At 41.0% G+C, this 22405-nt stretch overlaps 1 protein-coding gene across 1 annotated transcript; it reads left to right on the top strand.

Moving 5' to 3' along the window:
- The first annotated feature begins 9167 nt into the window (after window positions 1-9167).
- Window positions 9168-21550, top strand: evpla (envoplakin a). Its single transcript, XM_074682995.1, has 22 exons — window positions 9168-9265; window positions 9519-9618; window positions 9712-9866; window positions 10050-10173; window positions 10429-10560; window positions 10679-10720; window positions 13119-13280; window positions 13704-13811; window positions 13910-14005; window positions 14099-14209; window positions 14325-14471; window positions 14554-14708; window positions 14813-14907; window positions 14993-15165; window positions 16142-16311; window positions 16427-16565; window positions 16678-16871; window positions 16960-17110; window positions 17206-17289; window positions 17441-17548; window positions 17639-17731; window positions 17832-21550. Exons 1-22 carry the CDS (start codon window positions 9168-9170, stop codon window positions 21216-21218), a joined length of 6024 nt encoding a protein of 2007 aa, XP_074539096.1. The 3' UTR covers window positions 21219-21550.
- The last annotated feature ends 855 nt before the right edge of the window (window positions 21551-22405 follow it).

Genomic DNA, 22405 nt, shown 5'->3' on the forward strand with positions numbered 1-22405 from the left:
ATAAATGAGACACGTTATATAGGTGTGTATGTGTATGTGTGCATACAGTCCTTATCAAAAGCAATGAACCACCCAGCATCATAAGGTGTGTTGAGTCTTGACCCTTTGTTTTTCTTTTAGTTCACCTTTTTGAACACGAGTAAGAATCTTCAAACTGATTTTATGTTTTTGTTTCCAAATTTGAGCCAGAATAAAATAAAAAATAACAACCACTTAAAAAAGATTTCTGTTCAGGAATTAAAGTATTAAATCTGTAACCTGTCAACTAATCATAACAATGTGTTTTGTTGCTCTCCATAAATTCTCAAATGTACTGTAAAATAACACCGTTAGTCATGTCTGTGTATAGCATGATGCTACTCTGCCCTCTGGTATTGCCTCTGTTGCTGGGTTAGCATGGCTAGCTGGTCCATCTTATTGGAGATAAATCTTACGTTCCCAATAACAATGGATGGAAGGACAGGTCCATGTCGTCACTTCTTAGCTCACACCTGAGAAACCAGCACGTCATCCTCACCTCCTTCTCCTCACCTTGTGGGGAAACATCCGGCCTTGCACCAGTTAGCATTGACATGCTACAGGCTGCTAACAGCAGGTTTCACATGTAAACAATGTAGCCATGGTTACATGTAGGATCTCCAGACAAACACAGGAGCAGAAATAGTGAAAATATCACTGAAGACACAAAAAGTTTGGTGTCCATGACCAACAAATGAACCATACAAAATACAAAGATAACAAAAAAAGACGAAAAAATGACAAGAAATGGACAAAGAAGAGAGAGCTGCTGCAACAGGCAGCCACAACAGGGCGGCGCCTAGCAACGATAAATAAATAGGTAACACTTTACATTAAGGTCCCGTAGTAAGCATTAATTAGACCTTTGTAAGTACTTATAAGATGCTTATTAACATTATTTGTTTATAAGACTATATACATGCTTAATAAGTGTTTAATAAGGTCATTGTAATAGTTAATACAAGACAACTTAATCTAAAAGCTATATGGACCCTAACCCTAACCCTCTTTGTTTTTGGTCTTCTGCTTTTGTCTCTCATGAGCCCTACCCCAGCCCTTCCCCTAAACCTAACCTGTGGGACCTCACGCCTAACCCTAACAATGACCTTATTAAACACTTATTAAGCAGTTATAACAGTCTTATAAACAAATAATAATGTTAATAAGCATCTTATAAGTACTTACAAAAGTCTTAGTAATACTTATTACAGGACCTTAATATAAAGCGATACCTATATATATATATATATATATATATATATATATATATATATATATATATATATATATATACACATACATATCTATACATATATATATATATATATAACAAAATACTCACAAAATATTTATTTATTCATTTTTTATTTTTATTTTTATTCAATGACTTTAATACTGATAGTTGCTGAAAGTAAATAGTTAATACTTATATCAAATAATAAAAAAAAAATCTTAAATTTATTGAAAAGTGGGCAAAGAAAAATTTAGAGCTCCATATTAACTCTTGCTGTCGTCTCTTTATTTCCTTACACTTAGTGAAACAACCACACAGGACTTGAATTAAAATCCAGAAACAGAAACCTCTTCCAGGTTTTGCCCAGATTTTTTCATACCTCAGTTTACACATCCCGCCTCTCAGTGCACTTAACAATAAAACTCTCAAATGTCAGTTTTATTCTTTTTAAACTCCTGTCGTGAGTAAAAATGTTTCTCGACAGGTGGTTCATGCTCTTTAAGGTGGAGGTGGTGATGTGGTGAGGGGGGGGGGGTCTTCACAGCAGGGCTGGTTGGATCAAAACTTCTGGCCTCCTGTTCCCACTCAGCTGCACAGAAAGCCGCCTCACAGCATTCCTGGCCATGATTCCCTTTTGTTGATATGCAGCAGAGAAACGCCCTGATCCTGAATCACTGCACACGCTCTCTGTGCGTACTGTGCCATCCTAAACCATTAAGACTGAGTCTCTTCAGGACAGAGCGACGTCAGACACTTCCTGTGTCGCTCACATGTTGTCTCTCAGTTTCCAATATTTACTGTAAACACACTGCATGTGTGCGTGTGTGTGTTTGTAACTACAAGGTTATGGTGCAGAAACACCAAGTCATGTCAGGATTTTTTTTTTTTTTTTTAATCTCCTCACATCTAGCGCCATGTTTGATTTTATAAGTCCTCAAAATTAGTTTTTACTTAATCCATAAATGGGCAAAATTCTTATTTTTTAGTCTAAAGTTTTAGAACAGCCCAGTTTTTCCAGTTTTTGAATGAAACAAGAGAAAAGTTACAACATTATTCCAGTTAAAGCCAATTTTTAAGCATTTTTCCTTATTCCATTGGCAGGGTTTTTTTTTTTTACTTGTTAGAAGCAATTCAGACCTCATTTTTGTCTTTAAGTAACTTAAAACATTACGCTTTTCTGGACTGACCAGTTGAATTTGGCTCATATCAATTATAACATGAGAAAAATAAGACAAAAACACTTGATAAGATTTCAGTTTTTGTAGCGTGTCTTAGTACTAGATGTCTCGCTTACTGCAGTCTGATAGGTCAAAGCTGCACCTTAAAGTCTTCTCTTCACAGTAACCGAAACTGAGACTGTGACACTACCACCTCAGAGAAACATGTTCCCTGGCTTTGGCTCTGCCAGACCTCTTCCTGTTAGAGTCTCCAGTCCCAGTTTGTGAGTGTCTTTGGATGCTGAAGGAAACTTAAGTTTAAGTCCCTTAAAATTACTTACCATCCTCAGTGTAAAACACGGTGGGGAAGAATGAAATCAGTCTGGGTTCATCGGTGTATGGGAGGAGATGTGCTGGTGTTTGGGTTCCTGTGAGGTCATGCAGAAATGAATGTAGAGATACATGTTGGAAGGGTGTTTGAGTGTGGAAATTCACATGGATCCTCCAGTTAAACCTTTTTCCTTGTTGTGTAATTAATCAGACATTAAAACTGCACAAAGAAATCTTTGGCTTTTAAAAGTATGGTCTGCAACTTTTACTTACATATGAGCCATTTTACCTCAGCTCACCTGGAGTAAAGTCAATCAGGAGCCACAAAATCTACTTTATTGTCACAATAAAGACAAAAAAAAGTGTATAAAATTCCAAAGATAAAAAAATCTACCCAGTAATTACATTATTATTATTATATTTATTATTAGTATTATTGTAATTACTATTATTATTATTAATTTTATTATTGTTATTAACGTAAATATTTTGAATATTTTTTTTCTTCATAGAATTGTAAATTAAATGTCTAAATTTGTAATTGTTAATACATTTGCATAAATTTAAAAAATGCTAAAAAAAAAAAAAAAAAAAGGTTGTATTAAATTTTAGAAAATTGCCAACTCTATAAAATTTCAATAAGTTGGAAAAAAAATTTAAACATCTGAAATTTCAAAAATTTGCTAAAGAAAAAAAGAAAAAAGAAAAATGTGCAAAAATTTGAAATAATTTTTCAAATTTGTGGAATGATTTTGCATAATAAATAAAACTGCAAAATCTTAGAAAAAGGGATTTTTTTTTATTTAAAAAAATGTCAAAAAAATGCAATTAAAAAAAAAAAAATTAAAGTTTTACTGACAGATGTGATGCATATTTTCTTCAACATAATGGAAATGCATGATTTTATGTAGTGTCAGTGTCTTTAATCATCAATACCCCCTGAGAAAAAAAAAATGCTTATTTCATTTGTATTTTTTTAAAGCTACAAGGAGCCACTGCAAAGGAGTCAAAGAGCTGCAGGTTGGAGACCCTTGGTTTGGATTTAATAATTCAGGTTGGTTAGCCTTCAAAACACTTTAATTTATCTTTTAATTCAGAGATGTGAAGCATTGTTCATGAAGTGAGGTGTAATCTGACTTCTTTTAGACTCTTTCAGAGAAAGCTGACAGGTGTCTCAATGTGGACACAGCATCAGTAGCAGATTCCTGTCCCTGGCTCCTGCAGGACTTTAGCATTCCTCATCCAGGACGCCTGAAGAGCCCCTGCTCCCTGTGTGACATGTGAGAGTGTGTCATGGCCCAGATGAAAAGGAAGGGCAGGACTGAAGAAGGGAGGAAAGTGAGGAACAGGTTGATCCGGTCTCTGGCTTTCTTCCCCTCTCTCTGCTGGGGTGGATGTCTGGGCGGCGACACACCTGTTAACCTGTCTGGGAGGAGCTGCTGGTGTTTAACTTTGTGCTGACGTGAAAGTGTGAGTATTTGTGAGTGTGAGGCAGAGCAGGAGCCACAGGGTGAAGAAGACGGAGACCAAGAAGGAGTAACAGAGAGTGAGACACAGATTTTTTCTTCTGCGTGACCCCCCCACCCCACGGCCTCCAGGATGTTTAGGAGAAAGGACAAAGAGAGTACGCTCAAAAACTCGAGCAAGATGAGCAAGTGAGTGTTTCTTCTTCTTCTTCTTCTTCCCAGAGGAGTTCATGAATGTGATGCATGTGAGTGTGGTGACACTTAATCTTGGCCACCCACCCTGTCCTGTCCTGTTCTTCCTCGGCACAGAGCTGTGTCGTGTTTCCTCTACATGCCTGTGTCCTCTTTCTAACATCCAGACATTCACACCAGACAGATTCTGAGTTAGACTCTGATTTTCAGGCAGGAAACGCTCACTGAAGTGTTTGTCAGGTCGCTCACGGCGCCCTAAGGTCAGGTTTACTCTGTCAACATTGGACGTGCTGCTCAAGTGTTTCCAAGAGCAGGAGAAAAACTGCTTCTGAGGCAAAAACTGAGAACTCAAGGGCAGATCATGTTTTCACTGAGCTTCAAATCTGATCGGACTCTTACAGTTTAGATGTTGTTAGTTAATGTATTTAAAAAAAAGGACACAACACCTAAGGGTGATGTATTTGTTTGATAGCTTTAAAACCACTCTTCTATGACTTGTCTGAAGGTGCACTCACAGCTCCTCTTTCCTCGCCCATCTCTTGCACAACCCCAGCACGGCACCAGGCAGTGACCGTCCCCTTCACGTTGGGGACTCAGTGCTGAGCTGGTGAGCTGAGGAGGGCTGGGCGGTCTGTGCTGCTCAGCTGGTTTCTGTCTCTTGTGTGGGCGTTGGTTCCAAACCGTAGGTTATGATGTGACACAGAAAATGCTGCACGGCTTGTTGAATCAATTAAAACGGTGTAAAGTAGGGCATGGAGGTGATGATTATTCAATTCATGACTAACCTTTTAAATATCTTTCTTTTATGTAATGGAGTCTCTTTGTGTCCGCAGGATTAGATAACTTTCTTTAAGTCTCAAACTTAACCCTTTGATGCCCGTTGTCACAAATTTACGACATCCCCTGTCAGGTCTTGATGCAGCTGAAATGACCTTTGTATCTGATTATTACTTATTGATTCAAATTCTACACAAACCAAAGATCGTATCAGATCCACTATGTCACAATATATTGGTCAGGGGATGAACTTCTCATGTCTATATTATATAATATAACTTATTTATAACTATCCACTTAATTTAACATCTGTAAGAATGCAAAAACATAAAAACAATCTATTTTTATAATTGGTAATTAATTCAGGCAGCAAGGGGTTAACAGCACCAATACCCGAACTGTCACTCCTGCAGTTACCTTTTTTCTTTTCTGCACAGAAACAAACTAATTTGAAAAAAAAAAAAAGAAAAAAAAAAAAAGATGAAATAAATAAATAAATAAAATACTGAGATGTGTGTGTCACCAAATATTGCTGCTTTCTCTTTTTCTTTTACACTCAGCAGCTTTGGAGGTGAAAGTCAAACCGTAGATGTTGCATAAGCTTTAAAACCATCTGCTCATGCATCGTTTAGAGCATGTAATCTCAAAAAAAGCTTCAAATTTTTCAATTTAGGAGAATTAATTAGAGATTAAATTAGTGAGAACAATAATCAAATTAAAGTACCAAGTGGCGATGAACAGACATGTGCAGCAAGAGCTGCCTCAGCCCCCTACAACAAGCATACATGTGTAATTTTAACCATTGAGTACACTGCAGTACTGCTTTTGACCACTAGGTCAAAATCACTAGGTGTTACTTCAACAGATTTATAACAGTTAGCAAATTAGTTTACGTTGACAGTAGGGGGCACTGTATTTTAAAGTGAGAAAACAAAACCAAACATAGTATCTAGATGCTGCAGATGTAGCTAATAAGACGTCAAATTTGGACCCTGTTCCTGGCCACGCCCACTGAGTTACAAAAAATCCTTTGATAACCTTTCATCACCCATGTGTGGATATATTAATATTAAATTTAGAGATGATCGGAAAAAAAGTCTTTTTTTTTCTTATAGATACTTGTGTATTACATTTTGCTATGTTTATATGTGTGTGAAATTGCATCTTTGCATTTGTTTGGTTTAAATAATTTATTCAGTTATTTAGTTATTTATAATTTCATTTTTTTTAATTTTATTTTAATTTATTTTTTTTCCCTTTTTTTCTTTTTTCTGTTTTTTTTTCTTTTTTTTTTCTCTTAACATATATCACGTTTGAAATAATGTATTTATTTAAATTATAATATAATTTGTTTACAGTATTAAAATTCACAAGTACAATTATTGTTATTATGCATCTGGAAAATCTCAATAAAAAAACAAACAAAAAAAAAACTCTGGGGTTGGTTTGTACTAGTAGGCACCCTGGCATGATAGTTATGCACAAAAAATTTCAGGCATGTTGCATAAAGTAGCTGGAGGAGCTGTACTTTTTCTCAGCTAGGGGGCACTGTGGAGCAGAAATTAAAATGCTAAAGTAAATTAGTAGGATCATCGACTATCTTGTTCTGCAGGTGCACACCGTCATTTGCATCATCAAAGACTCAATGATTTAAATTTTTAATCACTTCTTCACAACGTCTCTTTGTGTTGTAAGACTGAAGAGTTGAATTAACCACCCATCAAGTCAACTGAAGAGTCGTTCCTCATTAAGCTAGGAGGAGCTGGGAGTGTTTGTGCTACATGTTATGTGATTTAGTTACCAACTTAGAAATGCAGGCCAGCCCTTCTTAATTATGCTGGTCATCCAGTTATCCCACTTTCTAGGCAAATCGGTCGTATGTAGCTGCAAGCTGAGCTGCTGTGGTTCATTTATTCTTATGTAATCATTATAATCAATATGTTTGGCTTTACAAACGTATGCATGAGCAGAAGAAAGTCCTCCAGATTCAATATTCTCCTTAGGATGTTTGCAGGTCATTGACCTTGAATTTCCAGTACAGTCTCTTGGTATTCTCTGGAAAAATACTGAAGTTTAATCAAGTTTTTGTCTTATTTCCAGTAGAAAATGCCTTTTTAGAGTTATATATGATAATATATAAGAAAATATGAGACAGATTCACCTGAACAGTCAGGGCAAATGTCTTATTTTAGGCTATTTAAAGAGAAAAATGAGAAAAATCTGCTAATGGAACAAGAGAAAAGTTACTTTTATTTAGACATTTTTCTAGTTTCAAGCAAATTTTCCAGCAATTTTTTCTTGTGCTATTGGCAGATTATTTTTACTTGCTACAAGCAATTCAGACCTTATTTTTTAAAAAAGTAAAAAAAACAAAACATTTTTCTGGACTGGTCAGTTGAATGTGACTCATATTAAGGATAACAAGACAATTTTTACTTAAAATAAGACAAAAACACTCGATAAGAGTTCCGTTTTTTGCAGTGTAGCGATCATACTTTACCAGAAGATACTGCTTCCAGAATGAAAATCATTTGTTTGGTTTATTTATTCCATCAAAAACACCATCCAAATTCAGAGAAACAGAAAAAATTAACACCTGTACATATTTTTTTTGTTGCTTTTAAGGTCTGTCCAGACTTTTACAAATGGATCAACGGAACAGTGGCGCCAAGTTGTGCCAGGGTGGCGTCAAATGGTTATTTAGCGGCACTCGAGTCAGACAAGCTTCAATCTTTAAAACTCAAAATAAAGATTCGCTTTTTAAAAACTGGTGTGACAGAAAAATATGCTATGCTGTAAGAAAGAAAGAAAGCTAACAACAGCCTGAAGAAAACTCAGGTTGAATCATGTGACTCAGACGACCCGTAAAACAAACTCCCGTCATTCACACATTAACAGGCAGAGTGACGGAGGATCCCATCCTTCTGGGATGGATCTGGATATGATGATGTGTAATAACCAACAGCTTTAAAAGCCTTTTGTCTGATACTACCTCTGTGTGTGCAGCACATACCTGTCTCTCCTGCTGAGTGAGCAGGTACAGGGAGGCCTTTGTCAGAGCGACTGTAAAACCAGCCGAGTGAGTCCCAGCGGGACGGTTCCTCTGCATTCTTCTGTCACTCCATCATTAGAGAGAAGGGACCAGATGCTTTTGATTTAACAAGTTGTCGGCCTCATAAATCTGCCCGGTGTGACATTAGCTTGTTTTCTCCCCAGGGGAGACACAACTCTGAGGAAGCTTTGGTATGTGGGTCAGCTGACTCGCCAGGTCCCCCGATGGTTTGCTCACATTCTTTGGTTGGGTTTGTTACGCATCAGAGTCGTAGTCGCCGGAAGTAGGAGCAAGATTTATGAGACGGTGGAGAAACATTTTAACAGATTTAGAGTGAAAGTGCCATTCCTGATGGTGAAAGAGTATTTTAATAGAATATACACTGCAAAAAGACAAAATCTTATCAAGTGTTTTTGTCGATATGAGTCGATAGGAGCCACATTCAACTGGTCAGTCCAGAAAAATGTCTTGTTTCGAGTAATTTGACGACAGAAATGAGGTCTGAATTGCTGCTAACGAGTAAAAAAAAATCTGCCAATGGAAAAACTAGGAAAATGCCGTAACTTTTCTCTTGTTACAAGCAATTCAGACCTCATTTTTTTCAGGTGACTGGTCAGGTGAATGTGGCTCGTATTAAGTCTCAAAAGGCATTTTCTGCAAAAAATAAGACAAAAACACTTAAAAGATTTCAGTTTTTTGCAGTGTATTGAATAAGTCCCCACTCTATAGTGTAAACTGAAGACACGTCACCACAAATCTTTCCAAGTGAGATTCAGCCGCTCATGAAATCTGCAAGTTTGCAGTGACGAGGAGAATTAAACCAGGATAAAAATGTATCTCTGACCACAGACTCATGATTTATCCCAACATGCTTCAGTAAAGCCTTTCAAATCTGCACATTTTTGTCCCAAATAGAAAATATGCAGCTGTGACGACGCCTCATGTCTCACCTGCATGTCGTCCTGCTGAGTGGCACAGAGGGAGTGACAGCCACAGAGGAATGGTTGGCATTTAAGGAACGCTTCCAGGGCAGCTCAGGGTGATAAATAAAAAAAAAGTCTCCTGGCACTCTTATACCAGTCTGTGCTGACAAAAAAAAATGTGTGTCAGGTTATTCAAGAGGCCTGACACAGAAAAAACTTGAAGGGAAAGGAGCTGAGGAGATCTTGTCTTTTATGTGTTGAAGGAATGTTTTATCAGCACATAAAAGGGTTTAAAATGGGATCCCACAGGGCGTATAACTGGGGTTCATTTAGTTTGATTTTTCTGACCTCTTGTCTCCATTCCTGCAGAGCCCAGGCCAGCAGCCTCCAGCTCCTGGTTGCACAGATGCAAAAGAACGCCGACCAGGTGGAGAAAGACATCCTCCGGTCTGAGGAGCTTCTAGCTGTGGTGAGAGCAAACACGCTGAAAAAAACACTAATAGTACGAAACTGAACAACAACTCGCAGCTTTCGCTCATTAAGATTTGTCTGTCACATCCAGGATGCTGAGAACGACAAGAAGGAGCAGCCTTTCGAGCATCAGAATGAGATTTCAGAGCGGCTGGGTGAGGCTGAGAGTCTGCTCAAAGACCTTTTCCTCGACATCGACAAAGCCAAGAAGCTCAAACACCCACAGGCCAGAGAGATCGAGAGCGAGTGAGTCAATGCTGAGTAAACAAATGATGAGGGTGTGACTAAAGTTTAAGACACCAAAGATATTTTTTCACATATTTTTCTTTTTAATAATGACAATCTTTTACTCTGCAATTTGTATTCATGAGCATGCACATTAACAGTCTCTATAAACACTCACCTTTGTGTCTGACCTGTGCCCTCCAGCGTCATCGAGCTCCATAACCGCTGGCTAAAAGACTGTGCCTTTTACCGAGACGTCTACGAGCAGATCGATGATGTCTCGATGATGCCCAGGATTGAGTGGGGGCCTATTTTCAATGATAAGCAGGTATGCATTGCTGCTATGTCATAAAAGAAATACAAAAAAACTGAAATCTTATCAAGAGTTTTTGTCTTATTTTAAGTAAAAAATGAGATCTGATTGCTTGATAAGATTTCAGTTTTTGCAGTGTAGCCGCATCACCTGAACCATAATGAAACCGTTGAAACACCTGTTACCTGCCTGCCACGCTGCCCTCTGGTGGTTTGATGTGTCTCTGCATGCTGAGGACTCAGCCCTCCCTGTGTATGTGTTTTCCTTCAGAGGGACGTGAATTCAGAGGAGTACGGTCCCTCCTTGGCAGAGCTGGAGAAGCAGATCGCTGCACACAACATCCTGCACAAAGAGGTGGAGGCTTACAACTCACAGCTCTGCGTCAGCTCAGCCGGCAGCAAGGTAAACTCCTGTGTACACTCAGTGACCCTGAAATATGTCTAAAAATTCAATCTGCAATCAGTGAGAAGCTGATTTAAAACAATCTTCATGTGCTGTATGTGTCCTTGCTGTCCTTTAGGAGAAATACACAGCTCTGAGGAAGCAGTACAACAATCTCCTGGTGAGTAAACTGATTGTAGTCCATACTTTAAAATACTACATTATAGCTTCCCAATTAGTAGTGCTCAACCGATCGATTTACGGCACATCTAAGTCTCCATGACAACACCACAGCGGCTGACTAACAGTGTTGCCAGATTGGGTGGTTTTCTGCCCAATTGGGCTACATTTGATTACATCTGGCGGGGAAAAAAATGCATTGGGCGGGGATATAATAATTGGGCTGCTTTTGCCAACATCTGGCGGTTTTTCATATTGAGGAAACAGCACAACAAACTGTTATTTTATGGTTTAAAAACAGTACAAATACAAAATTCAGTATACTTCATTCACTCATATTATATTCAATTAAAAACACATTTATTTGCAGTGAGTTATTCAGTCGCTATCAATGTCGCCATAACAACGTGATGTCACATCAACAAACTAGCATAGTGTGCCGACACAGAAGCCTGAGGCAGAAGCCCACGCGGTCTCTCGTCTCTCAGGTGGTAATCTGTTAGCAAAATAATCATCATGCTGAAGTGGGGAAAATACAAAAAACTTTACAGGAAGGAATGGGAGACCGACCCTGAGTTAAAAACCTGGATTTTTCCACATTTTCTGTGACATGCACTGTCTGTAATAATACAACTTGCCATTTGGGCTTAAATGTTTAATACTGTAAATGCATTTATATCCACGATTATTAAAATATTAAATGTTTTCGTGTGTAAAACACTATTGGGCATTTTTTTGCGGAAGTAGGCGGGTTTTGGAACGTGATTGGACGGAAATAGCTCAGCCAAATCTGGCAACACTGCTGACGAAGCTTAGAAGTGAGAAGAGAGATCTGCGTTATTCTTTGCTGATGATTTCTGTGATGAATTTTGTAGTGATGGACACAGGAGCCTAAATGTCAGACAGAGAAACAACAGAAGAGCAGAAGAAAGAGAAACAGGAGAGTGATAGAGCACGAGCTACAGGCTAACACAGGGGCTAATCTGTTTGTGCTAATGTTGATTCCAAGAGAGTCTATCAATAAAATGAAGAGTGATGTTACGTTAGCTCTGATTGGTTGATGACTAGCAGGACATTACCAGGCTTCACTAACGTTACACATTACAGACATGTCTTAGAGCACTGAGCTAAACTACTTACAAACTGACAGTGTTTACTTGTGGTCACGTTAGCCTAATTTACACAGAGCAGATGAGCTGAAAAGGAAGTCATGCAAGGAAACCACTTAACCTTCAAAGTAATACAATTTGCGTTGATAATAGATAGTATTTGATTTGTCTATTAAAAAAACTGACATAATGGGTGTAACTGGACCAGGAGTCAACAGGTTTGAGGTTTTACAGCCCATCAAGAGTGGGAAGCGCGGGAACTCCTCGGTCGCTATGTTATGCTAAGTACCGGGCCGAACACGCAGCTGCAATGGACCGGAGACGGGGAATGGACTCCTCTTTTTTCCTGTTTAAGACCTTTTTTTTGAGGGTTATAGCTCTATTATTGTTTAATTTGTGTCAAACAGACCACCAAACGCCTGTTTCAGGAATTTATCACTTGTATTTAAACATATTACATTAGAGGTCGACCGATATGGGTTTTTTGGGGCCGATGCCGATGCCGATGCCGATGCTTTCCAAATTTGGACAGCTGATGCCGATATGCATTGCCGATTTTTCCAATTTGATATTCAGGCCGATTGTTAAATAAATATATATTTATCATATTTTTGTGAAATGCAGCAATTTCTGAGCAACTAAAAGAAATCTATTACAACAAGTCGTGTCCAGTCCTCTGAACATTTATTCAGCTTTCAAAACAATGAAACATTTTGTCTGAGTAAACACACAATGTAACAAGCAGTAGTAAACATTCACACTTCTTAAATTGTCAAAAAAGAAATTTAAACTTATTAATATAATTTGAACAAAAGTATGTAATGTATCCAAGTGGTTCCACAAGTTTGAGGTGCTCATCTTTTTTGTGCCTGATCAAAAATTGCATCATTTTATACAACGGATCAAAAATCGGCTTTTTAAAAGAAAATACGGCCAATGGCCGATAGAGACACATGTCCAAATATCGGCCCGATATATCGGCCGGCCAATATATCGGTCTACCTCTATATTACATAACAGTGAGGAAAATATAATGGATTTTATGTGTCAAACAGTCCACCACAAACACTGTAGCTTTAACATTCCTCAAAGATTTTATCATCACAAAATTATTTTAGATCTTCAGTGTACCAAAAAAGGGGGTGGTGTAGTCTTAATTCTTTGTTAACTTAATTAACACTGCTCACTCATGATTCTTGAATTGGTCGTCACACTAAGGAAGCAAAAGGCGGTGATTTTTTATTTGGGAGTTTTTCTGGTTTTAATTTTGCTTTTTTCTTCCCCTCTTAGGATAACTCAAAGTGGCGAAAGCACTACCTGAGCAGCCTGCATGAGTACATGCATGGCGCCAATAAGGAGCTGGCCTTCCTGGGGGAGGAACAAGAGAAGATCAAAAACCAGGACTGGAGTGACCGCATGGTGGATCCACCTGATGTCCGCAGGCAGTACGAGGTCAGGACTGAAGAGCTGCACTGCAATAAACTGAAATCTTATCAACTTTTTTTTTTCTTATTTCAAGTAAAAATTGTCTTGTTATACTTTATATGAGCTATATTCAACTTAGTTGGGAAAAATATGTTGTTTAAAGACAAAATTGAGGTCTGAATTGCTTGCAACAAGTAAAAAAAAAAATCTGCTAATAGAATAAGGAAAGTTTACTTGAAACTAGAATAAATTTTCTCTCGTTCCATTGGCAGATTTTTTTAAATTGTTACAAGCAATTAGACCTCATTTTTGTCTTTAAATAACTTAATATAAGACTTTTTCCTGGACTGGTCAGGTGAATGTGGCTCAGATTATCTTATACAGTGATAAGTCTGAATAAAAAAACATCTGAGAACCACAATTAACCCTGTTCAATCTGATCTCCACCAGAACTTTAAGAACAACAACCTGCTGTCACACGAGAGCGAGGTGAACAAACTCCAGGATGAAGGAGACAGGCTTGTTGACATGAAACATCCTGCCAGCGCCACAATACAGGTACGAGGCGTTCAAAGAACAGGCTTTGCAGGTCAAAGTCTTCAGCGTAAAAAAATAAAAACTTCTAAGTGTTAAAACTGTCGATGTAACAACCACAGGCTCAGAGAGATGCTCTTCGAAATGAGTGGCAAAAGTTCCTCAATCTCTGCATCTGCCAAGAGACGCACCTGGACAACGTGGAGGAGTATAAAAAGGTTAGTATCACAATTTGTGTCATGACTCAGGATTTGTGTTGCTGAATAAAACAGAATCAAAGCTTTAAAGTGTGTTTTTTTTGCATGTTTTAGTACCAAATGGACACAGAGCTGCTGTCAGAGAAGTTGTCCAAACTCAACAACAGCCTGGACCCAAAGGTCGTCAGCAAGAAGAGCAACTCAGAGACGCTGCTGCAGCTCCAGGTACAGACACACTTACACAGTCTTTCGCTTGTCTGTATGTTTGTGTGTTTACGTTTCTTCACTCCCTATTGGGAATGTCTCTCCTAATTGTTTGTATGTCGTCTTTGCTCCCCAGGCGGAGGAGAGTGACCTGCAGAACTGCGAACAGCAACTGGCCGACCTTAGAAGACGCAGCACCTCCATCGCTCCTCTGAAGCTCCGACGCAGCGCCCCAAACAGACCCATCACGGTGGAGTCCCTGTGCGACTGGGAAACCGACAAGGTGGAGCTTCTTATCCTCGAGTGTCTGTCTCAGCTGAGATGATTTTAGCGATACTGAACGTAGATTTGTCTTCTTCATTCAGGCTTCTCTGTCGAGAGGGGAGAAGGTCACCCTGAAGTCAAACTCGGATCCGGAGAACTGGGTCGTTACCGCCAATGATGGGGTAACAAAAACCTTTCCAGGAGTTTGCTTCCAGATTCCTCCACCAGATTCTGAAGCCATCGACAAAGTGGACCTGTACGTTGAGCAGTGCGTGTATTATCATGTTGATACAACAAACACAAGACCATGTTGGTAATCTATGTTCTTCCTTCCCGTCTCTTTTTTTGTTCTTTCATCAGGATGGGACGTGAAGTGGACGACGTCAAAAAGAGAAGAGCTGCTCTGGCTTCTTCCCTGAAGAACCACAAAGCAACCTCCAGGCCTCTAAAATCAGGTTAGTGTTTTATAACTTTCTCATCCCTAAAAAAACCACATAAGGCTTCTCTTTTTAATCAATATGATTCTGTTGCCTTGTTTAGCCCCACCATCATCCACCCCAGCAGACCCCAAAGCTCTAGCTCTGGCTCAGCAGCTGGACCAGCTGGACGATGACCTGGCTAACGCTGAGGAGGGCATGCTGAGCCGCCTGCGTGCGCCACTGAGCCGCAGTGACCCGAGTGGAGATCTGGCCAAGAGGCTGAAGGAACAGGAGGTGAGTCGCAGACACAAATCATACATCGAAAACTTGAAACTTTGAGGCTTCATTTCACACAGGGTCCAGGACTGAGCTTCTTCAGCAGTCTGTTCAGTCTCTGTCTCCTGGATCCTGTCTGCTCACAGCAGGTGAAGCTCTTGGTGTCCAGTGTTAGCTTCATTAGCCATGTCTGTGAATAGCATGATGCTACTCTGCCTTCTGGTATCCTCTCTGTTGCTGGGTTAGCATGGCTAGCTCGTCCATTTTATTGGAGATAGATCTTGCGTTCCCAATATTGATGGATTGAAGGACAGGTCCATGTCGTCACTTCTTAGCTCACACCTGAGAACCAGCACGTCGTCCTCACCTTCTTCTCCTCATGTTGTGGGAGACATCAGGCCTTGCGCCAGTTAGCATTGACATGCTACAGGCTGCTAACAGCATATTTCACATGTAAACAATGCAGCCATGGTTACATGTAGGATCTCAAGACAAACACAGGAGAAAAAACAGTAAAAAATATCACTGAAGACAAAACCAGTTTGGTGTCAATGACCAACAAATGAACCATACAGAGTGATGACCCACTCCAAATATATAAATAGCGACAAAGAGCCAAAAAAAAAATCACAACAAACAGACAAGAACAGAGAAAGCTGCCGCAACAGGCAGCCACATTGGAGGCAGCACCTAGCAAAAAAAAATGCATTACAGTGTCATCGTTATCAGCACTGTCCTTTACATTTCTTTACATCCTACACACTTTCATGTCTCTCGTCCTGGATGTTTTTGTCAAAATAATAAAGTTCAAACACTTTCATTTTTTCGTTATCATAAATACTTCTTGCAAAATGCTTTACGTACCAGCTCTGGAACTAGCATGGCAAACATTAACAATCGTTCAAATAATCCAGTTCCTGGAACTAGTTTACTGTGAATAACTTCCTTCCATCAATGAAACAGTGTCATAAACATCTACATGTGTCCCTCACAGGAAGCTCTCAAGGCTCTGAAGGCCCTGGAGCAGCAGAAGAAGGCAGCTCAGGCCGACCTGCAGCCGCTCCTGGCCAAGGACGGGACGTCCTCTGCACTGCCGCTCAAACTGAACGCCGCCAACAACAAGCATGATGACATCGCAGCCCTCGCTGACCTCTATGCCAAGAAGTAAGTTTGGTTGAATGACATTTGCATTGTTATGTTGGCGTTTTTTGTGGTAGGTATCCTACTCCTGTACTACATAACCGGATTTTACTAATAATGATTTTCACACTTTCTGTAGAGCAAACTCATCCCTCAACCTGGAGAAGCAGATCAACAAGGTGGACGGCCTTGTGTCTGGATTTGAGAAAAAGCTGAGCGAAGATGGTCCAATAACTGACGTACCAAATGCAATCCAAGCCCGAGCTGACGACATCAAGGTGAGGAAGTTGGTGAAACTTCACCACATGCATGCTACTTCCTTCTCCTCCAACTCTCTTTTTTTTTTAGATGTGTCAGCTTTTCAATTGCGTCTCATTTTTTTTCATTTAGTACCAGCGGCAGGTTGTGGCAGCAGCTCAGGACGACATGAAGAAGCTTGGTCAGGATCTAGAGAAAACAGAGCAGCTGTGCAGCTCCCTGCAGCAAGGCTACCAGGAGTACTGCCCTGACATCCAGCGCCAGAGGACAGAGGTGAAGCGGCTGCAAAACCGCTATGCTAACGTAGCTAACCAGCTGAAGGAGAGGTAAGGATCAGGCTGCAGTCAACCTGCTGAATCGGCCGCTAAAATTCAAGTTGGGGTAAATCAATTTTCTGTTGATGAATCGTCACAGAGAGAGCATCCTTCAAGAAGCTGCATCCAAAAACCAGGAGTTTCAGAGCAAGAGCCAATCCCTGAACTCCTTCCTGGAAAACCTGCCGAAAAACCAGATAAACCCTAACGATGATCTGTCCCAGGTCTCTGCCAAACAGAGCTCCCAGGAGGTGAGACTGGACTCAAGTGTTCTGACTTTCTTTCCCCTCTTCTTCCTCTCTTTGCAAAAAAAAACAGATATTCATCTCTTGAATTTCATCCACAGAGGATGGTGGAAGACCTGAAGAGGAAGGGGGATGACATGGACAGAGTGGCTGACCTCTCTCGAGATCTGCAATATCTACTCAGCGTAAGGCTCAAATCTTTTACAAAACAACTGCAAGATTTTACTGTCAAGCTCTTAGAAATCACTTTATTTTACAAGTTGTCTTCTCATGAAATTATTCCTTGGTTTAAAGATTTCTCTGACAAGTGAAGCCTTATCATTTCCCTCTGTGCAGGAATATGAATCCAATGTGGACAAGTACAACAGTTCACTTGAGGATTCTGGAGCCACGATTGCAAAGAGGTCTCGCTTGCCCACGCTGTCTGAGGCTGTTGACAAAGAGGTAGCACTAGTTCTCCTGTTTTCAATTTTATTTTTTATTTAAACTGATTGAACAATCAGAAGAGCTTATGGTTTGTTGTGTCTCTTACAGGAAAGGAATCTGGTGAACCGCTACGCTCAGGCAACAGCTGAGAGTTCCCAACAACAAAAGCAGATGGGCCTGGCCAGGAATCTGGTTTTACAGGTAAGAAAACAAAAATCCTTTGTCTCAACTCAACTGTCAGATACGTCAATTACATCACAGAATAAATAACTTATTACCGTTTGATTCATTTCTGCTGCAGAACGAGGACAGAGTCACCATGGTGACACAGCAACGGGTTCAGCTTGAAAACCAGCAGAGAAGTGCTTTTGAGGCAGATTCTCTGATGAAAGAGATTGATGAAGAGAAGGAGAGGACAAACCGAGCCGAGATTGAACTGAGAACCTTTAAAGAGAGGTTGATTTCTCTGAGAAGTCGCAGAGGAGTAGAGCGTGTTGAGGAGAAAGAAGTAGTGCAGTACTACCGCGACCCAAAAATGGAAAGCGATTTGGCTGATCTGCAGGCAAAACTGAATGAGGAGTCCCTGAGGCGTAGCACCATCTACGAGGAAGTCCAGGTGTTCAACAAGAAAATCACCATTCTTGAGGACACCCTGAAAAACACACCACCAAAGCTGGTGACCAGAGAGGTGACGGAGTTTGAGAAGGATCCACAGCTGGACATCGAGGCAGCTAAGATTAGAGATGAAATAGCAAGGTTGAGAGATGACATTAGAGTGAAAGATGGAGAGAACATGCACATGAAGACAGAAATCACAATCCTCCAGCAGAAGCAACCACCCATCAAAGAGCGAGTGGTCAAGAAGGAAGTCGTGAAAGTGGAGCAGAACCCTGAGATGTTGAAAGCGCTGCGAACATTTGAGACTGAAATTTCTGAGGAGAACAACAAGGTCAAGCTCATCAATGATGAAATCTTCCAGACGAGGAGCCAGATCAATGCAATGGAGAGGTATATTCCTAACATCAAGCCCAAAGTCATCACCAAAGAGGTGAAGACGGTTGAACAAGACCCAGAACTTATCAATGAGTCCAAGAGAATTCGAGCAGGCATGGAGGAGGAGGTGATCGAAAACGACTCTTTGTCCAAAGAGGTGACGGTGCTCCAAAGCCGCTACAGGGAGGTTCAGACCTGGAGGCCAAAAGTCGAGGTGAAGGAGATTGTCAACGAGATCTACAGGATAGACCCCAACACAGAGGTGGAGATAGTGCGAGTGAAGAAAGACATACAGGACTTGAGCAAGCAGCGCTCTGATCTGGAAAGAGAGGTCGTCCAGGTCACATCTGAAGTGAATGTCCTGCGTGCCGAGAAACCCAAAGTGGAGGTAAAAGAAGTCCTCCAGGAGGTGGTGAAAGAGGAGAGAAGCCCTGAAAATGAACGGGAGATTCAGAGATTAAACAGTCAAGTCAACCATTTGTACGACGTCTACAGCTCCCTGCAAGACCAAGTGATCAGACTCCGGAGGGAGAGGGATGATCTGAAGGCTGAGAAGTCCAAGGTAGAGACCAAACTGGTCACCAGAGAAGTCATCAAGTATGAGCCTGACCCTCTCTTGGAGAAGGAAGCTGACCGATTGAGAAAGGTCGTTCGTGAGGAGGCACAGCTGAGGCGCAGCCATGAAGAGATGTTGTTTGATCTGCAGAACAAGTACATCCTACTGGAGAGGCAGAAGCCCGAGGAGAAGGTGGTTGTGCAAGAGGTTGTGCGTCTTCAGAAAGACCCACGGCAGATGATGGAGCATGACAGGCTCAGCAAGAACCTGGACGAAGAAGTAAAGAACAGGCGTCAACTGGAGCTGGAGTTACAGCAGCTGAGAAGTAAGATAGAAGAGAAGGTGAGATTCCTCAGAGAGAGCGATGAGCGCCAAAAGAGGATCCAAGTTGAGTCTGAACTCAGAGAGATTCGAATCCGCATCTCACAGCTGGAAAATGCTCCGCCTCCCGTAGAGGAGCACATCATTGTCGAGGAGGTACTGAAAGTTGAAAGAGATCCCAAACTGGACAGACTGACGAATGGACTGCGGTCGGACATGGACAAGGAAACCCGTGATATCTTGCGTCTCGAAAGAGAGATCCGTAGCATCACTCTAAAGCTTGAGATCCTGCAGAGGGAGAAGTCCGGTGAGAAGACGGTGTACAAAGAGGTGGTCCGTGTTGAGAAAGACCAGGCTGTCGAGGCAGAGAGGGAAAACCTGAGAGAACAGGTGTCTCAGAGTCGGTTTGCAAGACAGGATCTGGAAGACGAAATCAGACGGCTCAATGATAAGATCAAGTTTTTGATCAACAGCAAGTCCAGCACCTCAAGGGAGGGGACTACCCTCACTCTGAACAGAGACGCCTTACTGAGGGAGAAGGACAACCTTACCCGGGAGCTCAGGACACTTGAGGCCAAGAGACATGACACCACCATATCTTTCCAGCAGCAGAGCAAACTGATGAGTGAGAGGACACAGACTAACAGGCAGAAGAGCCTCAGGTTGGGGTCTGACGTCCAGCGTCTTGAGAGGGAGATCCTGGATGAAAAAGACAAGATCCACATGCGAGACACCACCATCCGGGACCTTCTGATGAGCCTCCAGAAAGAGGAGGTTGCAGAGACAAGAACCAAAGAGACCAATGTTTCCACTAAAATCACCATCCTGGACCCAGACACAGGCAGAGACATGTCCCCGTATGACGCCTACCTGCAGGGTATGATCGACCGCTCCCAGTACATTCATCTGCAGGAGCTGGAGTGTGACTGGGAGGAGATCACCTCCAGGGGACCTGATGGGGAAATTTCCGTCCTGCAGGACCGCAAGAGTGGGAAACAGTACTCTATCAAAGATGCTCTGAATTCAGGAAGGCTGACAGAGAGCCAGCTTCAGCAGTACAAACAGGGCAGGCTGCCCATCTCAGAGTTCGCCTTGCTGGTCGCCGGCGACACCAAGAAGCAACCTCAGTTCAACTCGATCACTTCAAGGTCCATCACAACAGTGAAATCCTCACCCTCAGACTCCCTTTCCACCACTAAAGAAGTCCCCCCCATTGCAGGAGTAATGGATACACAAACCGACACTTGCTACACAATACGCAGTGCAACCCAACGCAAACTGATAGACCAAACAACCGCTCAAAGACTTCTGGATGCTCAGGCAGCAACAGGCGGCATCATTGACATCAGCAACAATGAGAAATGCTCAGTTCACAAAGCAGCTTCCCGAGGCTTGATCGACGATAGCCAAATGCAGAGGCTTCTCAACGCTCAAAAGGCCTTCAGTGGTATTGATGATCCTATGACCAGGGAGTGCTTATCCGTGGGAGAAGCGGTCCAGAAAGGCTGGATGCCAAAGGACAAAGCCATGCCCTACATGGAGGTTCAGCACCTCACCGGAGGTTTGGTCAATCCCACCACGGGTCGTCGAGTGAGCATCCTGGATGCCGTCGGGAACAAAATGATCGACAACACAATGTTGAGAGAGCTGCAATCCGCATCAACTTATACCAAGGATATTACTGACCCAATCACACAGGAGAGGATCAGCTACAAGCAAGCTCTGGAGCGCTGTAAGAGAGATCCCGTCTCAGGCTTACCCATGCTGCCCGCCTCCTCCAAAGAGTCCGGATACACCAACAGATATGTTAGATTCTAGATATGTTTACGCCATACTTTCAGTTATGTGGTCTTAAGAGTGATGTGGTGATAATGTACTTTTCGATTATGGGAAATCCATTCAAAATACATAATTTACTATGAACGTTTGACTCAGGAAAAGTCTTCTACTGCAAAGCTGTCTTCCTGCCAAAATGATCGCTGCTGAGCTGCTTTGTTTACCAAAACTGTGTGATGTGGGCCGACGAGTTTTTGATTTAATTTAAAGAAGAGAGAATATAAATGCATTTTATCTGTGATGTTATTGTGTTATTCGGGATATGGGACATGGTGCAATGCTACTTACAAAGATTGATTTGAATCTGTATTACACATGGGCTATCCTTGTCATTGTTCATTTGAAACTCAATCTTGTTTGATACTTCATGAAGATAAAATATATATATCAATAAATTTAAATTATAATTGATTAAAAGCTTGGACTCCATTTCTTTCATTGTTAAATACACTTGTGAAATTGCCTCAGTTGGAGTGTCACTGAAACTTCATTCAGTTTTCATACATTCAGTGGTTTAAAGTCTTAATACCATACAGCACATTAGGGTTTCTTAAAACTTTTTAAGGAAGCAATGCCATATTATCTCACAAATCTAGCTGGAACGTAAAATCTAAAAAACACATACCTTTCTCTTTCTTTCGCTAATCTGTAATGTTCATACCAAGCACCAGGGACAGAACCAGGATTTCAGTTTTGGGTGGGCCAGACAAATTTTGGCTTGGCCTTAAATTACAAAAGTTTGTAGATCATTAATTGATAAAAATGACAATATACTACTGTTACTATATGTGGGTTTTAAAGAGGATTTGGCTGCTTTTTCACCTTTAATTGTGTTTTTATAAATTTGGCATTAGACAGATCTACCTGCAAGTGCTCTGCATGGTACTGACCAAAGAGTGGCGCTGTAACGCACCAGTAGGCTGCACCACAAAGGCTTATTATAAGCTGTAGTAGCAAGGACATTAACCACAGTTAAACAAAATAAATAAAAATCTACAGTCTTTCCAAAAATAATGTTCTGATTCTGCCCAGATTAAGCTGAATGTTTCATAACTTTTTTCCCAACGGGCTAAAAAACATGGCTCATTTTACAAAGACAGAGCATCTGACGCTGGCAAAATGAACATGAAGTAGCAAAATTTTACCATGCTCTAATGAACCAATTTTAA

This window comes from Halichoeres trimaculatus, unplaced genomic scaffold (genome assembly GCF_033239565.1).
Source record: "Halichoeres trimaculatus isolate MK-OKI-2021-1 unplaced genomic scaffold, fHalTri1.1 fHalTri1_scaffold_2, whole genome shotgun sequence".
In the NCBI taxonomy this organism is placed as follows: domain Eukaryota; kingdom Metazoa; phylum Chordata; class Actinopteri; order Labriformes; family Labridae; genus Halichoeres; species Halichoeres trimaculatus.

Excerpts from the sequence above, each read along its gene's own strand:
- evpla (XM_074682995.1), top strand. The coding sequence starts at position 9,168 with ATGTCTCACCTGCATGTCGTCCTGCTGAGTGGCACAGAGGGAGTGACA. Across the intron at positions 13,281-13,703 it reads ATGTCCGCAGGCAGTACGAG|AACTTTAAGAACAACAACCT; the intron begins GTCAGGACTGAA and ends GATCTCCACCAG. Across the intron at positions 16,566-16,677 it reads CCCGAGCTGACGACATCAAG|TACCAGCGGCAGGTTGTGGC; the intron begins GTGAGGAAGTTG and ends TTTTTCATTTAG.